Raw genomic sequence first — 21,588 nt, 5'->3', positions numbered from 1 at the left:
GGTGTTCCTACAGTCAGCGTCAGAGGGAGCAGGACTAGCACGAGCCACAGCTCAGGGCACTCGGGTGGGACGGAGAACTCAGCTCAGCACTACTGTTGCCAACCCTCCCGGACTGGCTGGGAGTCTCCGGAATTGGCCTCCATCTCCCAGACGCCATTGAAAAAGAACTGGGGGGATTTTAATAGGCCAAAAGTCCAGTTCGTGGAGCAGTAGGGCTAAGGCAGGCTTGCTACCTGCCCTGGCTCCGTGTGGCTCCTGGAAGTGGTGGCATGTCTCTGCGACTCCTAGGTTCGGGCAGAGGTGGCCAGGGGGTCTTTGTGCGCTCCCTCTGACCCGAGCACTGACTCTGTAGCTCCCACTGGCCAGGAACCATGGCCTATGGCAGCTGCAAAGGCAAGGCGCCGCTTTTAGGAGCCACTGGAGGTAAGAACTGCCCAGAGCCCACAGCCCTCACTCTCTCATGCACCCCAATGCCCAGCCCCAGCCCAGAGCCCCCTCCTACCCCCAAACTCCCTCCCAGAGCCTTCACCCTGCACCTCCTCCTCCACCCCAGCCCTGAGCCCCCTCCTGCACCCAAACTCCCTCCCAGAGCCTTCACCCTGCACCCCCTCCTGCATCCCAGCCTGGAGGCCCCTCCCACACCCACACTCCCTCCCAGAGCCTTCACCCTGCACCCCCTCCTCCACCCCAGCCCTAGCCCTGAGCCCCCTCCTGCACCCAAACTCCTTCCCTGACCCCACACCTCCTCTCACACCCCACCCCCCTGCCTGAGACTGGAGCTCCCTGCCATACTCTGCATCCATCGGTCCAACCCCCCAGCCCAGAACCCACACCCCCCCCACGCCCCAACCCCATGCCTCATCCCAGCGAAAGCGAGTGGGAGGGGAGAGTGAGCAATAGAGTGACAGGGGATGGAGTGAGTGGGGGGCAAAGCCCCAGAAAAGGGGTAGGGCACAGGTGTGGCTGTGGTTCAGGGGGCAGGCTAAGAGTGCTTGGATTTGTGCAATTGGACAGCTGGCAATCCTACTCAGCACAGAATGTCAGAGCTGCGACGTGGCACCTCGACACACCTCACAAGGCAGCCTGGGTTCCCAGGGACCTCTCCAGCACGTTGCCCAGCACCACGCCCAGCCTACAGTCTGTGGCCAGTCTGACAGACCCAGGCCAGTGGGGAACAGAAGTCTGGTAGAGGGCAAATATACTGGTCACTGGATGAGTAGTTTTCTGTTCCCTGAGTGACCAGAGCAGGGGCTGCACTAGAGTAATCAGGACCCTGTTGGAACCAATTAAGGCAGACAGGCTGATTAGAACACCTGCAGCCTAATCAGGGCACCTGGGTTTAAAAGGGAGCTCACTCCAGTCAGGGAGGGGGGAGCCAGATGAGAGGAAGTGCGTGTGAGGAGCTGGGAGCAAGAGGCACAAGGAGCTGAGAGTGAGAGGCTGTGCTGCTGGAGGACTAAGGAGTACAAGCGTTATCAGACACCAAGAGGAAGGCCCTCGTGGTGAGGATAAAGAAGGTGTTTGGAGGAGGCCATGGGGAAGTAGCCCAGGGAGTTGTAGCTGTCATGCAGCTGTTACAGAGGCACTATAGACAGCTGCAATCCAGAGTGCCCTGGGCTGGAACCCAGAGTAGAGGGCGGGCCCGGGTTCCCTTCAAACCTCCCAACTCCTGATCAGACACAGGAGGAGTTGATCCAGACTGTGGGGAAGATCACTGCGGTGAGCAAATCTGCCAATAAGCGCAGGACCCACCAAGGTAGAGGAGGAACTTTGTCACACGAGCCTCACTCATGTACCGGGACACATGGCTGCAACAAACCAACCCAGCTTGCTGGGCATGATACCTTCGCAAAAACCCGTCATCCAGCCATAATATCCCTGTGCCACGGAGCCCTGCACTGGGAGCCCTTGCAGGGGCTGACTCCCTGCTTGAGTCTGCACAGACACGTGCACATATGTTCAGCCTTAGCTTGTAAGCAGCACCTGGAAATCAGCACTGCTAAGGCCCAGGGACCGTCAGGCAGGTGCACACGTCTTCACAGAGCGGGGCCTTGGCGTCCTGCTGGAGACATGGTCCTGCACGTGCTGCCGCAGCCCCGGGAGTCCTGTGGTGCAGTTAGTGGCTATTCTACTTGGTTTGGCTCAGGAGCAGGGACTGGCCCCTGGAATCACCTGGCGAGTGTAGAGAAGCCCAGCAGCATGGGGGTGTGCAGAGGTTTGGGGCTGAGAACTGGACTCAAAGCCCAGCCTCCCCCCCGCAGTGTCAGGGATTGCAGGTCGGGCTGTTTCAGGGTCTCCCTGCACAGCTCGTCTCTGCCAGGGCGATTCCTTTCCAAGGTGAAGCAGCCTCCTGGCTGGTAACAAATACTGTGCAGCAGGCTCATTGTTTAGCATTGTGAGGTGCCCGTCTGCCCGCTAGGCCTGGCCACTGCTTTCTCTGTGCCCAGGGCCTTCTCATCACACTGGGCATGCTCAGGGGCCAGGGCTGCAGCCCTCCTGCTTCTTTCCTGCTGGCTAGGCCTGGCCGGGAGTCCCCAAGCCTGCCAGGGCTGTTCCTGAAAGGGAGATCGTGGGCTTGTGCTTCCCTCAAAGGTCGGACCTTCCACCTTCACACCCCTGCCCATTCCTCAATGTCTGAGCAGTCCTGGCTCCCCCCATGCCTGCTGCAGGCCTGGCTAGGAGAGCTGGCATCATCATCCCTAGCGCTGTCTGCTACGGGCGAGCAGAGAAACCAGTTACTAGCCCCAGCCGTCCCTCCAAGGAGCCACCGGAAAATGATGCCAAAGTCTGGGTCAGGAAGTGGAGGGTTCCACATACAGGTGACACGGGAGCAGCCAGAGTGTAACTGGCCCGGCAACAGGGCCAGCTCCTGTCTTGTGAGACAGGCTGTGGGACGGTAACTGCTGTGAATGCAGACAGCCGTGGGAGAGGGCTATTCTCATGGTATCTAATACACGTCAGTCCTTGTCCCTTTCAGCATGGAAGTGGATTGAGCAGCAGTTCTGACTCAGATTAAGAAAGTGCCTCCCACTGGCCTGGCTCACATCTGTGGCACAGCAGCAGCAGAAGCCAAATACAATTTAAGAACTTCTGTTAGTTCTCTCCAGCTCACTCTTCCGCTGCCCTTTGCTTCCTCTTCTAAATGAACCTCATGTCACCGTGTGGCTAGTGATTCTCTTCTGTTTGGTTTGTTCAGTTTCTGTCTGGAAGCATTTTAAGCTCATGACCTGGCTCGTTTCCCTCCTGTCACTGAAGAGATTCCCCCCTCTTATGTAGCCCCTCTGCCAGGTGGTATCAACAGCAGCAACTATGGCCATGCTGGAAACCTGGAGGTTCCTCTTCACAATGCTCACCAGACCTGACAGGGAGCCCTGTGATGACCTGGGAATGTTCTTGATGTGTTCTTTGAATACTGGGTGGGGAGTATTTACCTGGGAAGGCTGCAGAGGAGTTTTGCTGGGATTGTCTGCATTGGGGGATGGGAGAGTTTCCTTGAGGGAGGATACCTGAGCACATAACATGAGCACCTGGGAAGGGGGTTGGAGGCCAAGTGACACCTCCGCCTGGGAAAATGGACAAAGGGTGGGGGAGGAGCTAGGGGGAGGCTGAGTGAGATGGTTGGAGGGAGTTTCAATTTGGAGCTGGCTGAGGAAATGGAGGGAATCCCAGATGGGGCTCTGGCCTCCCAACAGGGCTCTGGCCTCCCAATGGGTCTCTGCTCTCAATGCACCTCCCCGCCCCAAGAGGGACCTAGCTGAGGGGTCCTGTTGTCTGTACCTGCAAAATCTGTCTTTGCTGTGTCCCTGTCATCTAAATAAACCTTCTGCTTTACTGGCTGGCTGAGGGTCATGATGAATCGCAGGAAGCTGGGGGTGCAGGGCTTTGTCTCCACAACACTCCGTGACAAGCCCCAAGACAGAAATCTGTGAAAACTACACATCACCAGTTCTCTGGCTCCCAATCACCACCTAGGTCCAGTATAGTGAGAAGTTATTTAAAAACTCTGCTCACTATACAAAATATTCTCTTGACTCCAAAGGATCAGCCATGTTACCAGGTCAATATTAGGTTAGAACTTACCCAACATACCATGCTGCCGGACAGTTCATTAGCATCTAAACCTAAAGGTTTATTATAAACATGGAAGCAAGAACAGGAAGAGAAAAGTGAAATGGTAAAGCAGTTACATACATACAAGGACTTCAAAGTCCATATATCAGGTTCTTAGCAGTATTGGTGAGTTTACTGGCTTGAAAGTCCCTCTGGAACACATCCACAGCTTAGATGGGTCATTCAATCCTTTGTTCAGAGCTTTGGTTTATAGAAGAGTTACTCCAGAGGTAAGAAGCAGAAATGAAGACAAAATGAAGACTATGCAGCTGCCTTTTATATCCTTTGCTATGTGGCTTGTATTTCCTTTGTCCCAAACACAAGCTGCCCAGCATGTGGCATGGAAAAGCCTTAGAGTTCTCTGTCCACAGGCATACCACGTCTTGCTGACTCATAAGGTGTCTCCCTGGTTCCTTTCAAGGGGTTCATTGTACAGCTGATGACAGCTGATGGGCCATCGAACAGGCTAGGCGGTGCTGATGCCAATCTGTCTGGGGGTGTCACCCAGGAACAGCACAACTTGGAAATACAGATACACCCCACATCCCTATAACTCATAATACAAAGGTGATATGAACATATAAACAAGATTCTCATACTTGGCAAATTATAACATTTTTGCAGATACCCCACATGGCATGTCTGGTCAGACTCATTGCAATTTTATAACATTGGTATCAGTAATAGCACAAAGTGTCCCACATATTCCGTATGGTGTCACAGAAGGCGCAGAGCTGCCCTGAGGAGCTGGGCTCTCTCTGCTCCCCCACTCCCAACTCTGCTGGTGGGCAAAGGGCATAGTCGTACTGCCCGCATGCAAGCTCACAGAACCTGACAAGAACAGGGCTGGTACTGCAAAAATACACGTTCCTGAGAAGTGCTAGGCACAGGGCACTCACGCAAACACATTACAGAAGTGTGGGACCAGAACACCCTGCTACCAACTAGGGTAGCCAGGAGTCTGGTTTCTAAAAGAACGCCCCATTGAAAGGGACCTTTAAAAGGGTTAAAAGTCTGGCTGGCGCTGCTGTGGGGTTAAGATAGACTAGCCCCTACCTGTCCTGGAACCGTGCTACACCCTGGAAGTGACCAGCAGGTCCGGCTCCTAGGTGTGTGTGTGTGTGTGGGGGGGCTTAGAACTCCGCATGCTGCCCCCACCCCGAGCACTGGCTCCCCCCTCCCATTGGACGGGAACCAGCCAATGGGAGCTGGGAGGGCAGTGACTGCGGGCGAGAGCCGTGCGCGGACCAGCTGGCTGCTTCCAGGACACAGCAGGTTGCCAGGGCGTGTAGGCAGCCTTGCTTAGCCCTTCTATGCCACTGACCGGGAGCAGCCCGAGGTAAGCCCCTGCCCCCACCCCTAGATCCAACTTCCTGGTCCAGCCCTGAGCTGCCCCAAACCTGGAGCCCCCTCCTGCACCCCCAAGCCTCTGCCGCAGCCCAGTGAAAGTGAGTGAGGGTGGGGGGGACCGAGCCACTGAGGGAAGGGCAATGTAGTGAGTGGGGGGTAGGGTCTCAGGAAGCGGCGGGGCCTCAGGGAGCGGGCAGCGCTAGGGTGTTTGATTTTGTGTGACTGGAAAGTAGGTAACCCTACTACCAACACATTCTCCAGAGGTAACAGGGACACGGTAACCTGCCCTGAAGAGACGGGCAGGATGACAGGGGGATGGGTACAGATGTTTTGATCAAACCAACATGTACAAGCTAGAGGCTGGTAGCTAACTGTGTCAGAGGCTGGTAAGTAGCTACAGTGGGGGGCAATACTTCACTTGTTTCTATGAAGAGGGGTCTTGGGGGAATGTCTTTGGCCAGCTGACGGGGCAGTGGACAGTCCCACAACAGGCTGAGGTGGTCCATTGTCATGGCATACGTGTGCGAGTGTAACTGCACATTGATCTGGAGCGTGAGGCCCGCGTTTCAGTGGCAATGAACCTGGACGGCTGCCTTTGCTCCTAATGGGACTGTGGCTCTTGGGCAGTTTGATCAAGGCCTGCGCTCCAGGTTATCTGGCCAGAGCCAGTGCAGTCGCAGAGAGAGCATCTGCGCAGCCAACATCTGACAACAGCAGGCGTGGCAGGGAGAGGAGACACGAGCCTGAGTGTCCGTTCTGCCCAAGCTGTGCTCAGTGCAGGGCTGGCAGCTGGCCCAAGGTGGCTTGCACATGCCTTCATGTGACTGTGATTGCACTGGCTGCTGGCATGATTAGAGCAGCCTCAGGGCTGCTGTAACCTATGCTCACCTCAGGGGCGTGTCAGCAACTAGGAACAGCAAGAGCACAGCAAGCTCTGGCCACACCCATCCTCTCCTGAGATAGTGGGCTGGGAAGGGGCCAGTCTAGGGCCATCCTGCCTGTGCTCAGCCTCCTGAGAAAACCCCTGTGCTGGGGTGCTCAATGGGGCATGGGCCTGCCGGATTTACCAGTCCTTTATGCCAGTTGAGGGGGCTAGAGCAGAAAGGAGAGACTGCCCCCAAGGTCCAGGCCTATGCCCATGGCAATCACGAGGGTTGGCACTGATGACAGTGGGGGCACGGGAAAGGCCCATGACCAAGAGCAATCACAATAAGTATGACTCATGTCACTCAGCTGATCGTTAATTACAGCTGAACTGAGAGAGAAAGGAACCACCCCACCCCTAGCCTATGCGCCAAGCCCAATGTGACCTTTGTACTTCACCTGGGTGTGCAGTTCATGTTTGTACACAGCACCAGGGCCTGGCAACAAGGGAGGCAAGAGGTGAGAAGCCAGTTACGCAGCTTTATTGTACTCAGCCCTGCCCACAGCATCTCCGATGCTCTGCCCCCTGCCTGCTCACTGGCTCAGCCGACGATGGGTGCTGGGGAGGAGTGTATTTAAGGGACTTCTGGTCTGTTCTGTAAGCACATTTTAGCCGAACCGGAGAGAGCGACCACAGGGAGCGGCGTCTGTGTCACCATCTCCTGCTGGTATCGTAGACAGTTTTGGTTAGTAGCTATAGGCTGCTTGCTAGGCTTGAAATAGTATTGCTCCTTGCAGCACTTTCCCCAACCGTGGTGTGACTGTGTGTGTCTGGGGGGTGTGTGTTTCTGTGTGGAAGTCTGTGAGTGGGTGTGGAGGGTATGTGGAGGTATGTGTGCGGGTGCAGGCACCTGATACAATTATATAATTTAAAGATTCAGACAAAGAAGGCAGTAAAGTGCTAATTGTACTGGGAGTTTGGAATTTGGAAGTTGCTGTTTTTAGCAAAGGGCGGGAGTGGGGAATTATTTTGATTTTGGGGCAAATAAAATAGTTGTGTTTGATTTTGGGGTGTTTTTAATAAAAGCAAAGGAAATTGGGAAATGGGGGGGCACCTAGATGCCATTCATGCAGCTGAGGAGTTGGCACTGCCCCCTTTGTGTCCCTAGCCCAGTGGACAGGGTACCCACCTGGGAGACCTGCATTTATTGTGGGTTTGTATCAGGTCTCTCCCCTCCCAGGTGGGGCACTAACCCAGGCATAAGGGGACACCACCCAACTCATGGTGCTGACCAGCACCTCGTTCCCCTTGTCAATGCAGATCAATGGAGCTTTTGTTTTGCGCATGGCTCAATGAACTGTCTCGACATTTGCAAAATACTATTTTAATTGGGAACAATTAGTCGGAATTGACAAATTCACGAATGTTTCCATCAACTGGAATCTGCATTTTTCAATGGAAAAGCAGTTTTGCTGAAACACTTTGCTGAGCTCTAGGCGAGAGCCATACGTGCCACAGCTACTGAAATCAAAGGCAGCTGCATGCACAGAGGGGCTTAAAAGAAATGAAAAATGAAGGAACTTGCATGATGTTTGCCACCTTCCCTTTCTTCCCTCCGCTCATATGTTCGATCCCTTTCTCCCAGCCTTTGGCTGTCTAGTCTGTTTAGATCCTAAACTCTTTAGGGCAAACACTGTCTCTTAGACAGGTGCAGTGCCTGGCCCAGGGAGGGATGGGGGCACTCTTTGTTGGTCCCTGGGCACTGCTGCAATGCCAAATGCCAATCTTATCTCACCTACTCCATGTCTACAGCAGCAGAGCCATTTCTGTCAGTACCAGCTATTTAGTAAGATTTCTGAGATTAGCGCTGGTGCTCTGGGATTTTGAATGTCCTTGGCTTAAGGAGAAGCCAAGGGGTTACCTGCTGTGGGCTACAGTTATCCCAGGGGTGCTAGTATCTTTGCAGTAAGTTGTAGCCATGTTGCCTCTGCAGTCACATTATGCAGAGGGCAAAATTGGAGCTTATATATAAACAGAGCCAGCGGTGCTACCTCTGGGCTGACTAAAGCCCAGTTAGGCGAAGGTGACCAGAGGGCAAGTGTGAAAAATCTGGATGGGGGTAGGGAGGTGGGGGTAATAGGCGCCTATATAAGAAAAAGACCCAAAAATCTGGACTGTCCCTATAAAATTGGGACATCTGGTCACCCTAAGTTGGGCTAAGGTGACAGGAGAAGAGCACTGGCCTTTAAAGCTGTCATAAATGCTGCTCTGTGACCTGGAGCTGAGTAGCTGCAACCACAGAGCTGGAGGGAGGCTCTGGTTTGAAATGAGGAGTTTATTTCACGTTCTCAGGGCACACTCTGTAGCCCAAAAACCAGCCTTTAGATGCTGCTCGCTCATTCCTGAGCCTGGAGTAGTGAATCCATGCAGAGGAGGTTCGCACTTTACCCTGGTGTGCGCCAGCAGCCAGTTACTAACTTGGGGAGCAGGGAGGGAGTGTGACTCAGAGGGGCGTTGGCGTGACAGTGGCCCTTGGGCGGTGACACGTATGCACCAGCCAGCGCCCAGGGCAGTTCATAAAACCACAATCTAGCCCAGAGCTGCTGGCTGTGGAGACGCTGGGCTGGAGCCAGCAGGGCTGCTAGCTGCTGTGCTGTAAGGAGCCTGGGACACACACTGCAACGGGCGGCAGGAATGCCAGGCTGGCAGAGTGCAGTGGGCATTGCGTGCCAGCAGTGCCAGGCTGCACGGGAGTGGCAGCAGGGGCATTAATTGCATGACACCAAGAGAGCGGGACACACGGTGCTCTCAGGTGGCTCCAGGCTGGTAGCTCAGAGCCAATCCCCCATTCCAAAAGGCAGTGAAGTACACGGCCCTGCTCCTGTGTGTTCCCGCTGCCGCAGTGTGAGTGGGCACAGGACACGGCAGCATGGGGCTCCACCCCATTGCAGACAGACATGTGCTGTCCAAGCTGCCCCTGCCCCTTTGGAGCCAAGGGCGGTTTTGCTGGGGAAAGGGACAGCTTGCCCTGTGGGTTTGCTGCCCCTGTTCCTTGCACTGTGTAGTCCAGCAGCCCCTCGAGGCCCCAGCTGAGCTGAGGAGTCCCTGGTGCTGGGTGCTGCACACGCACAGGGACAGGCCCTGGTCTAAGAGCGGCTGCCAAGGCAGACCAAGGTGGCAGGGGAAGTGCCCAAGGTCACCCAGAAGCTTGTGGCAGAGACAGGACGGGAGCCCAGGCCTGCTGCCTGCGGGTGCTGGGCGTGTGTGTGCGGTGCCATCGCACAGTGGCCGCACCTCCCCTCCTCGTGCAGGTGTGAGGAGCTGGAGTGCACTGCCGCCTGCCCCAGCCCCATGCGGGAGGGACAGTGGAGCTGGGCAGAGCCCCGAGGAGCTGCTCTAACCCTTGGCTGGGCGCCCACTGGCCAAGAGGTGACAGGCAATAGCCTGGGTAGGGCCCTGCTGCTGCTGCTGGCTCTGTGCTGAGCTCTGTGCCCTGCACCTGCCTCCTCTGGCCACGGCTTGGCTCTCTGGGAGGGTGTGGAAAAGGGCCAGCAGAACCTGAGCCCCTCCCCTGTGCTGGGGGTGCAGGGCCCGCTCACTCGCTGCTCCCCAGGGAGCAGGGCTTAACCGCCCCCTCCAACCTTCTCAGGGATGGGGCAGTACAGGGGGTGCAGGCTGCAGGTCGGGACCGTTCTGCCTCCCAGCTGATGGCGCTTTTCTGTGGTTTCCTGCGCTGGTGCAGAAAGCGGATGCAGGGGTGTGAGGCAGGTGAATGGAGGGCGGGGGGAGAAACCGTCTGACCAGGATTCTCCTTCCCTTGCAGGTGCTGATGAACCCCTCCGGCATGTGGTGTCCAAATGCAGGTGAGACCCCGGCTCTGCACAGGCCGGCCTGCTGGAGGGAGCCGGGACGGGCTGTTTCCAGCTGTTTTGCTTAAAGCTGGGGAACTCGAGGGCTGTTTCCTGGGCCTCAGGCTAAGGCCAGTTCCTCTGTTCTACGGGGACCCGACGGGTTTCGGGGCTCTCTGTGTGGGGTCATGGCTAAAGCGGGGAGTGGCTGGGGGCCACACAGCAGGGCTGTCTCTGGGAGATTTGCCCGTGTAAGGACTGCAGCCCCCAGCCCTTCCGTACCGTGACGTGTGTACATGTAAGTGTGTAGTGTTCATGGCCTGGTTGCTGGCCCCATTCTGCCTCCCCCAGGCCTCTTACTCTGGAGCTGGCAGGCCACTGAAATCAGGCAATGCTCTACTCAGCGTGAGCCATCTGGCCGAAGCGACTGCATCATGGATTGGGTCATTGTCAGGAGGGGTGAAGGGCCCTGACCCTTCTCTAACGCATCTCCTCTTCTTTCCTTTGCTCTGGCAGGAGCGCCTGGTGGGATACCCCCACCAAATGCACCATATTGTCCCCCTCCCTCTGGACCATGCCCTGGGCCTGGCATGAATCCATGCCCTCCCGTAGTCTGCCCTCCTCCCCATCCTGTATGCCCTGGGCCTGGTGGGCCCCACCCGCATGGACACCACCCGCATGGACATCACCCGCATGGACACCACCCACATGGACCCCCAATGCCCGGTGGACCTGGATGCCCTCCTGGATGCCCTCCTCCTCCTGGGTGTTGTCCCCCTGGTGGCCCTCATGGGCATCATAAAAAGCACAAGCATAAGAAGCATGGCCATGGTCACCATGGACACAAGGTACGGAGCCCTGGTCACTGGGGTGTGGGGGCCACATTGCAGAAGATGCACCATTAGCATCAGCTCTGTGCTGGGATGCCGCGCAGGGCCCACAACCCAAGGCCTAGCTGGGCTAGGGACTGCTCTGTTCCCAACCCATACGTGCGGCTGTGGGGACATGAGAACCCAACCTCTCCGCTCCCTGCAGCTAGGGGACATGACACCAGTCCTTTCCGTTAAGTCCGCTGTTTTCACCAGGTCCCTGGATTCCGGATTAGGGTTTGTATTGGCCAGGTCATCACTGGTTCCTGTATTCAAACCCCAAACCAAACCCACCTGCAGCTACAGGCTACTGCATCGCACCTTGTGCAGCCAAAGCAGTGCAGGACTGGCCCAGCTCTGCTGGGAACCCAGGTGTTCCTACAGTCAGCATCAGAGGGAGCAGGACTAGCACGAGCCACAGCTCAGGGCACTCGGATGGGACGGAGAACTTAGCTCAGCACTACTGTTGCCAACCCTCCTGGACTGGCTGGGAGTCTCCCAGAATCTGCCTCCATCTCCCAGATGCTGTCGAAAGGAACCGGGGAGATTTTACCAGGTCAAAAGTCCAGTTCATGGAGCAGTAGGGCTAAGGCAGGCTCGCTACCTGCCCTGGCTTCGTGTGGCTCCCAGAAGTGGGAGCATGTCCCCGCGACTCCTAGGTTCAGGCAGGAGTGGCCAGGGGGTCTCTGTGTGCTGCCTCTGACCTGAGCACTGACTCTGTAGCTTCCACTGGCCAGGATCCATGGCCAAAGGCAGCTGCAAAGGCAAGGCGCCGCTTTTAGGAGCCACTGGAGGTAAGAACTGCCCAGAGCCCACACCCCTCACTCTCTCATGCACCCCAACCCCCAGCCCCAGCCCAGAGCCCCCTCCCACTTCCAAACTCCCTCCCAGAGCCTTCACCCTGCACCTCCTAATGCACCCCAGCCCTAGCCCTGAGCCCCCTCCCACACCCACACTCCCTCCCAGAGCCTTCACCCTCCACCCCCTCCTCCACCCCAACCCCAGCCTGGAGCCCCCTCCCACACCCACACTCCCTCCCAGAGCCTTCACCCTCCACCCCCTCCTCCACCCCAGCCCTGAGCCCCCTCCTGCACCCAAACTCCCTCCCAGAGCCTTCACCCTGCACCTCCTCCTGCACCCCAACCCCAGCCTGGAGCCCCCTCCCACACCCACACTCCCTCCCAGAGCCTTCACCCTGCACCTCCTCCTCCATCCCAGCTCTAGCCCTGAGCCCTCTCTTGCACCCAAACTCCTTCCCTGACCCCACACCTCCTCTCACACCTCAACCCCCTGCCCCAGCCTAGTGAAAGTGAGTGTCAGGGGAGAGTGAGCAAAAGAGGGACGGGGGATGGAGTGAGTGGGGGGCAGGGCCCCAGAGAAGGGGCAGGGCACAGGTGTGGCTGTGGGTCAGGGGGCAGGCTAAGAGTACTTGGATTTGTGCGATTAGACAGCTGGCAATCCTACTCAGCACAGAATGTCAGAGCTGCGACGTGGCACCTTGACACACCTCACAAGGCAGCCTGGGTTCCCAGGGACCTCTCCAGCATGTTGCCCAGCGCCACGCCCAGCCTGCAGTCTGTGCCAGCTTCACTCATGTACCGAGACACGGGGCTGCAACAAAGCGACCCAGCTTGCTGGGGGTGATACCTTCGCAAAAACCCGTCATCCAGCCGGAATATCCCTGTGCCACGGAGCCCTGCACTGGGAGCCCTTGCAGGGCCTGACTCCCTGCTTGAGGCCCTGAGTCTGCACAGACACGTGCACAATCTCAGCCTCGGCTTGTAAGCAGCACCTGGAAATCAGCACTGCTAAGGCCCAGGGACCGTCAGGCATGTGCACATGTCTTCACAGAGCGGGGCCTTGGTGTTCTGCTGGGGACGTGGTCCCTCACGTGCTGCCGCTGCCCCAGGGGTCCTGTGGTGCAGTTAGTGGCTATTCTACTTGGCTGGGCTCAGGAGCAGGGACTGGCCCCTGGAATCACCTGGCGAGTGTAGAGAACCGGACTCAAAGCCCAGCCTCCCTCCGGCAGTGTCAGGGGTTGCAGGTCGGGCTGTTTCAGTGTCTCCCTGCAGAACCTGTCTCTGCCAGAGCGATTCCTTTCCAAGGTGAAGCAGCCTCCTGGCTGGCAAGAAATATTGTGCAGTGGGCTCGTTGTTTAGCGTTGTGAGGTGCCCGTTTGCCTGCTGGGCCTGGCCACTTCTTTCTCTGTGCCCAGGGCCTTCTCATCACACTGGGCATGCTCGGGGGCCAGGGCTGCAGCCCTCCTGCCTCCTTCCTGCTGGCTAGGCCTGGCCGGGAGTGTCCCAAAGCCTGCCAGGGCTGTTCCTGAAGAGGAGATCGTGGGCTTGTGCTTCCCTCAAAGGTCGGACCTCCCACCTTCACACCCCTGCCCATTCCTCAATGTCTGAGCAGTCCTGGCTCCCCCCATGCCTGCTGCAGGCCTGGCTAGGAGAGCTGGCATCATCATCCCTAGCGCTGTCTGCTACGGGCGAGCAGAGAAACCAGTTACTAGCCCCGGCCGTCCCTCTGAGGAGCCACCGGAAAATGATGCCAAAGTCTGGGTCAGGAAGTGGAGGGCACCACATACAGGTGACATGTGAGCAGCCAGAGTGTAACTGGCCCGGCAGCAGGGCCAGCTCCGTCTTTTGAGACAGGCTGTGGGACGGTAACTGCTGTGAATGCAGACAGCCATGGAGAGGGCTATTCTCATGATATCTAATACACGTCAATCCTTGTCCCTTTCAGCATGGAAGTGGATCGAGCAGCAGTTCTGACTCGGATTAAGAAAGTGCCTCCCACTGGCCTGGCTCACATCTGTGGCACAGCAGCAGCAGAAGCCAAATACTATTTAAGAACATCTGTTAGTTCTCTCCAGTTCACTCTTCTGCTGCCCTTTGCTTCCTCTTCTAAATGAACCTCATGTAACCGTGTGGCTAGTGATTCTCTTCTGTTTGGTTTGTTCAATTTCTGTCTGGAAGCATTTTAAGCTCATGACCTGGCTCGTTTCCCCTCTGTCACTGAATAGATTCCCCCCTCTTATGTAGCGCCTCTGCCAGGTGGTGATAGCAGCCAGCAGGGCCATGGTCGATACTTGGGAGTTCCTCTTCGCAATGCTCGTCAGAACCGGTGTGAGCCCTGAGCCAGACATTCGGGAAACTGCACAGCGCCCAGGTCGCCTGTACGAGGCAATTCTCCCCCATGCGCAAGCCCTGAGTCTGGCACAACAAACAGTGATTTAAGGGGGGTGGGGGCCTCACTGCTGCTGTGTCTGCTCCCCAGTGCTCCAGCTCCTCCCAAGGTCTAAGGCTCAGTGATTTCCAGTCTAGTGGTCACTGAGAAGGGACAAGGACTCTCTGTTGGGTCTATGCAGCTTCATCTTTAATCGCTGGAGGGGGAGGGTCGAATGAAATCTGGGACCCTTAAACAAGGTCCTTCCTCCCCTCGCCCCAGAAACACCTGACCCCACCCCATCTGCCCAGGACTTGGGAGTTACTTCACTACCCCTCACTTAGCGAGGAGAGTGGCCTGTCAATCCTGGGGGGATTCTGCACCAAAAAATTAAAATTTCTGCACGATATCTTAACATTCTGCAAATTTTATTTGTCAAAATAACTTTACATAATCACGCCAGTTTCAATTATTTTGGTAATTTATTTCAAAATACCTGTCAGCAAGTATGTCTGTAACAATGCAGACACACACAAATATTCCCCCAGGCGTAGAGAGTTAAAGAAACCTCAACAGCCCAGTTCCTGTTTCTCATTCACTCTCCCTCCTTCCCAGAGCCCAGCCACAGCCCCCCACCCCCAAGCCCAGACACTCTCCCCCCATCCCAGTCAGCTCTGTGTTCTTGGGAAACCAGGATGCAGTATCCAGCCTGACTCATGAAAGATACCCCTCCCACCCCCAGCCTCTGCTTAAACCAAAACCCATGGGAGGAAAAAACTTGCAGAGAGCAGTGAAGGGTGTTGGGAGACACACCTAGACCCCTCCTGACAAGGGTGACAAGATTAAGACATCTCCATTAGCATACAAAATGGAGAGCAGAGACAACTCCTCTAGCCTCATCTGCATGAAAGACGGGAGAGGGAGACATCTCAATTTGCATACAGAATGGAGAACAGACAGGGGCGGCTCTAGGTATTTTGCCGCCCCAAGCATGGCAGGCAGGCTGCCTTCGGCGGCTTGCCTGCAGGAGGTCCCCGGTTCCAAGAATTCAGCGGCAGCCTGTGGGAGGTCCGCCGAAGCTGTGGGACCAGCGGACCCTCCACAGGCAAGCCACTGAAGGCAGCCTGCCTGCCACCCTCGCTGCGAACGGCAGAGTGCCCCCCGTGGCTTGCCACCCCAGGCACGTGTTTGGCGTGCTGGTCCCCGGAGCTGCCCCTGAGAACAGAGAACTGCACTGAACTCTGGGACCAGAAAAGCAGGGATGCACTGCATCATGGGAATCTCTGCTCCAGATGTTAATGAACCTATGCCTGCCCACACCCAGCTTAGCTGTTATCAGACCAATTCTAGTAATGAATCCTTGATTGATATCCAAAATAGTGACGCAGCCTAGTTGTATTGTGAGCTCCCTGGAAGAAACCACCACCCATAGCCAAGAGTGATCAGCTCCTATTGTCTAGTCTAAAGAAACCTCTTGAGTCATCAGCCTTACCTATAAACAAATCTAGTGTTCTCTCTTGAACCATTGTATTTTCTCTGCAAAAATCCCTACTCACCCTCCAGTCAGGATTTTGATGCTTAGATCCAAACTAGGCATCAGTTCCACTGGGACTCCATCTTCTCCTGACTGATCGTGCTGGGGGCTCTGCCTGTCTCCAGCACTCAGGACCCTGAGCTACCACCATCACATGGGAACCCCGACCAGTTCAAGCTTCAGGGAGCGGTGAGATCCCCCTTCTCTTTCTCTCTCACTCTCTGTTTTCCTTTCTACCTTAGGTATTAACCTTTAATAATGTAGGTTATGTTGGTTTAGTCCTTCTTGTGTAGTTATTCTATGATTCAATAAATAACTTTTATCGTTAAGCTGGTTGCTTCTCTCCTTCTTGCTGAACTTTACTCTTTTTTGTTTTTAGTTTCCCCCATTCGCTCTGCAGCAACGCTTCTTTTACCTAAGCTACAGATCCCTGCAGCACCCAGAATACTGTGGGGTTTGCTCATCAAGCAGATTACTGCCAGTACGATTGTGCTGTGAGAGAGGGGACAGGGACGTGCTGAATCTGGCACACATAAGGGTAACAGCTTGAAAGTGCTGCTTGACCCAGTCCATGGAGCCCAGGGGCAGATAAGGAGACTTAGCTTGAAAGTGCTCCTTCCTCCAGCCCAGTGAGTCCCCAGAGCTCAGCCACGGCCCCCACAGCCCAGACACTCACAACCCCCTTCCCCCTAGCCCAGCCACGGCCCCCACAGCCCAGACACTCACAACCCCCTTCCCCCTAGCCCAGCCACGGCCCCCACAGCCCAGACACTCACAACCCCCTTCCCCCTAGCCCAGCCACGGCCCCCACAGCCCAGACACTCACAACCCCCTTCCCCCTAGCCCAGCCACGGCCCCCATAGCCCGCTGGCCTAGACACACACACCAGAGCCCAGGGATCCACAGGGAGAAACAGCCTGAAGCTGGATTTCCTGTTCACTGCCCTCTCCGTCCTTGGGCATGCTGGGAACTGCAGCTCCTGGGGACCCTCCAGTTCCCTCCCCATCCCCCCGGTTTTGTCCTGTATTTGTGAGATGGGCTCTGAGGGTCCAAAGGCCCCTAGTGGCAGCCAACATCTCTGCAGCCCATTTCTGTGGGGAAAAAAGGAAATTCTGCTCACCCAACATTGATTTCTGCAAAATTCTGCACTGAGCAGTGACGCAGAATTCCCATAGAAGTCATCAGGATATGCTACGTTCTCCTGCACGTGACTCATACAATAAGGAGAACCACATTTCATTACCCCACCTCCAAGAATTACGTGAAATTTAACCCAAAACAGCCAAACTTGATCACATTGACAAAGCAGGGCTGTCTGCTGAGCGCACTGGCAAAACAGGTGTGTCTATGGAAATGTAGTCTGCTCCTCAGCTCCCCCAGTCTCTAGGTAGGTGTCTGGGAATTCAGGGTCACTATGGAATGAGGTAGCCAATCCCCTTGATGTGCTGGGTGGGCAGTGTCATGGAATGACATAGTCAGTCCCTTCAACTCTCTGCAAGTACAATAATCTCCTAGGCTGGTGGAGAGTGTCCCCAGTGAAATCCCTGCCCCTTTTGGCTCTGTCCAGCCAGGACTAACATGCTGTAACGGCTGGGGACGGGTCAGTGACATGATCTTCCTTATTTGTCTCCCCACAGCACAAAGCTCCTATGGAACAGAGGCTTCTTAGAAACAACCCTAGCCACCTAGTGATGCAGGGACTCACTCAGGAGTTATAGGGTGTGGGACTTCAGTTGCGTGACGGTGATTTGCTTCAGCACGGGGGATCAGGCTCTTTGACTCCACTTGAGATGCCCCAATTGACACACAAACTACACATTAGTTTTAGGGTGGGGTAGTTTATTTATTGATTTATTTTGCAGAGCACAAGCTGAGTCCAGGGCTGGATGTCATTCAGGCGACCCCAGTCGCACGTGTGCTCTAAGCTGCAATTTCCTGGTTTCACATACACACCCTTGGGTGCGCTCCAGCTCAGACCACCCCATCAGGAGCCTGGCTGGGTGCTGGTCCTCCCCATGAGGTGATAAATGCACAGGCACTCAGGAGAGATGGGTGATGGTAGCAGAAAGAAGCACGACAAGGAGAGTTGCACAACAGTCTGGATGCAGGAGGAGGCCAGTGAAATGCAAGCAGATGTAGCGCTGAATGGGTCATATGGGAGCATAAGGAATGGTTCAGAATTGGGCTAATAGACCAACCCATCATTGCTAGGGAGGAGGACAGGTAACCCCCTGGTATGGAGAGGTAACAATGCAATGGAAGTGCCCTTTGCTGGTCACATCAAGACATACCATGATGTACCAGAGGCAATGTACCCCCGAAGCCCCTCAGCAAGGGCAGGGGCAGAGGTGAGCGGGAAGAGAAGGTGCTCACCTGTGGAACACGTCAAAGCCTGGGGATGCCACTAGGAAAATGAAGGATCCAATTATTTTTCTTCTACTCTTTTTAACTATGAATAAATCTGAGGTCCAAGCTCAGTGCAAAGGCCCACTTAGAAGCCATTGAGCTTGATCCTCGGACCAAGAGCCCTCAGCAACAGCAGTGGGGATGTACTGCCCCCAGCACGATGTAAGCTCCACCTAGGAATGCTTGGAAAGGTGGGGGGAGAGGGGCTGTGGGGCAGGTGGCTGGACACATTCTTGGATGTCAGATGATTCTTCTTCCTGCTGAATTGAAAAGTTTTGCTGCCCCGCTGTTTAGCACCCATAGGATCACAGCACACACCCTAACGGAGCGTTTAGTTTGCTTAGGGCATGACAAATGACATGGTATGGCTCTGAATACTTCTTTGATCTTGGTTATAATTAGCACCATTAATGTGAGTGACATTTTGTTGTTCATCATGAAAATAAAAAAAAAATCAGCTTCAAACTTTGGTTAAAAAAGAGACAGTCCAGAGGGCAGTTTGTACCAACCGCTCTGGGCCTGCTTACAACCATAGAGTGGCAAGAGAACAAAACAAACCAAGGAATATCATGGGTGTGTGTATTGGCGATGGAGAACGTGCGCATTCTCCTGAACTAACATATCCACCTAATGAACCTGTCGAAGAAGCCGGGTTGGGAGAGGCTGGCATAGTCCTTCTCCCGGAAGATGGCAGCTCGGTCCCCTAGGCCAATCTTCAGCAGGACATCCATGTTCACATCACTCCCCACGGCCACCACTGTGGGCATGATGTCCTGCTTCTTCATGGAGTTGATGGCCTCATTGAGATTCTTGCTGCCCGTGATGCCGTCGGTGATGAAGACGAAGGAGAGCTCGGCGTTGCGCCGGGCAGCCCTCTGCTGGTTCTGCGGATTGATGACGATGTTGTTGATGGCATGGATGATGGCCGAGCCGATGTTGGAGGAGGAGTCCAGATACCTGATATTGGACAGGGCCTCTGAGATGTAGGTCAGGTTGTATGTCAGGGGGAAGATCACCTCCTGCTCTCTTTCGCTGCCATACTGCAAGAGGGCGATCCGTGCATTCATGTTGTCATTGTCACCCCTGGCCAGCGTGAGGCGGTGGGACACCTCCTCCACAAAGTTGTGGGCCCTGCGGAAGTTCACCTCTCCAGTTCGTTCCGAGCCATCCAGCAGGAAGACGATGTCGACAGGGCGCTGTGTGCACTGAGCCACCGCCAGCTCTGTGGGCAGAGGGAAAACAGTCACATCGAGCCTGGGGAAAAGGAGCCAGAGGAGGGCTCCACCATTTCCTCACACTGCCTGGGTTGGATGAGAGTAGCGTGTTTGTGGGGGCAACCCCCGCTGCTTCCCTGGAGCCCCAACTGTCTCCTCTGGGACTCCAATGCAAAGTTGCAGTGGGAGGCCACTCGCTCTGCACTCACCCCAGCCTCTCTGGTGGCAGCCCCTGGCGTGGGGGACAGGCCAGCACAAAGGCTGGCAGACAAAGGCCAGGAAGCCCTCTCCTTGCCACGGTCCAGTGGAAGGAGAAGCCCCAATCAGTGTCAGAACTGGCAAAGAGGGGGCTGACTCTCTGCCCTTGCCCAGCCCGCTGCTCCCCAGCAGCTATCTTGTGAACCCAGTGGTCTGGTCATCCACTGGAGCACTGCGCTAGCTGGGGGCACAGGCTGTTCTGCCGGGTGTGTCTTCGCTCTCATAAAGCCCCAGCACCCTCAGGCCGGGGCTGTTGGAAGGGGGAGAGTATAACAAAGCCTTGTAGGGTTTGAATGTTTCCCTGACCACTCCCCCCTGACAAGCCCCTCTGTCCCAGGGCTGAGACCTGCCATCAACCAGTTCCAGCAGGGATCCTGCCCCAGAGCAGTGAGACCAGGAGAGCTGCAGGCGCCTATGGATTGTAGGCACAAGGGATGAAGCCATGGGGGAAAAGACTGTTTAGACTCTGGCTGGCCTGTCCTCAACAAGTGGGTTTTCCATTGTGCTAGGCCAGGCTCCTGAGCCCAGCTGCTGGCTGAGCAGGGTGCAGAGAGCTCGGTCCCAGGGGTGGGGCTAGGGGTAGCATCAGAAAGGGGCTCACCCATCACTCACCTCAGCCCTGTACTGTAGCCCGCAGCAGAGAGGTCAGCCTGGGCCTCCTGCCACCCCATTCAATGGTTGGAACATGGGCGTGCTCTGTACCTGGCATGGAGGGGCACATCTGCGGGCTTCAGGCCCATTCACATCACACCCCCACACTGGCAGGACGTTGCTCCACTCTCAGGGCAGCCATGGGTGCGGTTGCCCTTTGAGTCAGGGGGATCATGCACCTGCCTCTGTGGGGATCAGCTGCCTCCGAGATCCCTGCTTGGCATGGCCTGATTTCGGGTGCGGGAGGGAAGGGCCCCCCCTAGGCAGGAGGCTCCCCCAAGATGGGGCAGGAGAAGCAGATCTAGGCAAGCCCCCCTCAGCGTTAGTGGTCCCTGGCGTCACGCTGCCACTCATCATTTGTCTTCCCAGCTGCCAGCCAGGCTGAGGGTGCAGCCAGAGGTCGGTCCGATGTTCCTCCTCCCCCGTGAAGGATGGAGGCTGCTACCATCCACTATCGCTGGGATTGACAGGAGGGCTGTAAATAAGCTCTGCAAATCTGCCACCCCTACACCGGGAAAGGAGCAACCCTGAGGCCTGCAATAGCCAGCCCCAGGCCGGCAGCCTGTGCTCTTCACAGCCTGCTGCAACTGCAGTACGGGTCCGTCCCCTGCAGCGTACAGAGCGAGGAGGCTATGGCTGCTCCAGGAGCGAGGCGCTGGGCAGCATGCAATGCAGGTCGAAAGGAGACAGTGGATGAAGCAGATCAACTGAACAAGCACCACCAGTGCTTTGCTGCAGATAACCCAGCCTGTGCCACACACACTGACACACCCCTAACACCTGATTTTACATACGGGGAATTCTGAGCTCTGACAGAACCACCCACTGCCCTGTTTGCAATTCCATCCATGTCTTTTTATTGTTTCCCTTCAATGAAGAGCCCCCGCAGCCATTTCAGGGTAGGCAATCTCACGGCAATCTCTTACCCTTCCCCCGCTCTCAACCCCCTCCCCCCGAGATCATCCGTCCCCTCAATCCCCCCACCTGTCCGCTGCACCATGCTGCACCACCAGACAGAGGGAAAGACGTGGATTCCTCATCAGAGCCTGCCTGGGGGCTGCGAGGTGCTTGCCAAGAGCAGGTTCTCCAGGCGCCATCCCCACTCACTGGCTCAGAACTGTGCAGGGATACTGAGACTGTCCTCGGAGATACTGTTCTCTTGTTCTGGGGACTTAGATTTCTGCTGATTTGTTTTAATCTTTTTCCGGGCAAGCTCCACCAGGGAAACCAAACAACTAGCTGCAGCCTGAGGGGGAGGAGGATAAACTCACCTGGCTAAAACAAACTAAACTGTATTGACTTAGGAGCCGGTTCA

The 21,588-nt window shown here is 55.9% G+C and overlaps 1 protein-coding gene and 1 long non-coding RNA gene across 2 annotated transcripts in view; one reads left to right on the top strand and one right to left on the bottom strand.

Annotated features, from left to right (window-relative positions):
• Positions 1-6,997: 6,997 nt before the first annotated feature.
• On the top strand, positions 6,998-14,638 carry LOC115659806. Its single transcript, XR_004002656.1, has 4 exons — positions 6,998-7,070; positions 10,149-10,188; positions 10,690-11,021; positions 13,788-14,638. It is a non-coding gene; the product is annotated as an uncharacterized LOC115659806 (long non-coding RNA).
• Positions 14,639-17,334: 2,696 nt separating this feature from the next.
• COL6A2 (collagen type VI alpha 2 chain) overlaps positions 17,335-21,588 on the bottom strand; it is a 53,134-nt gene continuing 48,880 nt past the window's right edge. The window contains exon 28 of the mRNA XM_030580368.1: positions 17,335-19,372. Within this exon, the coding sequence (XP_030436228.1) occupies positions 18,765-19,372 (608 nt within the window). The 3' untranslated portion in view covers positions 17,335-18,764. The remainder of the gene's footprint in view (positions 19,373-21,588) is intronic.

Source organism: Gopherus evgoodei, chromosome 11 (genome assembly GCF_007399415.2).
Source record: "Gopherus evgoodei ecotype Sinaloan lineage chromosome 11, rGopEvg1_v1.p, whole genome shotgun sequence".
Lineage (NCBI taxonomy): Eukaryota > Metazoa > Chordata > Testudines > Testudinidae > Gopherus > Gopherus evgoodei.
The sequence above is the reverse complement of the archived record's forward strand: the minus strand, read 5'-3'. Positions and strand labels throughout refer to the sequence as shown.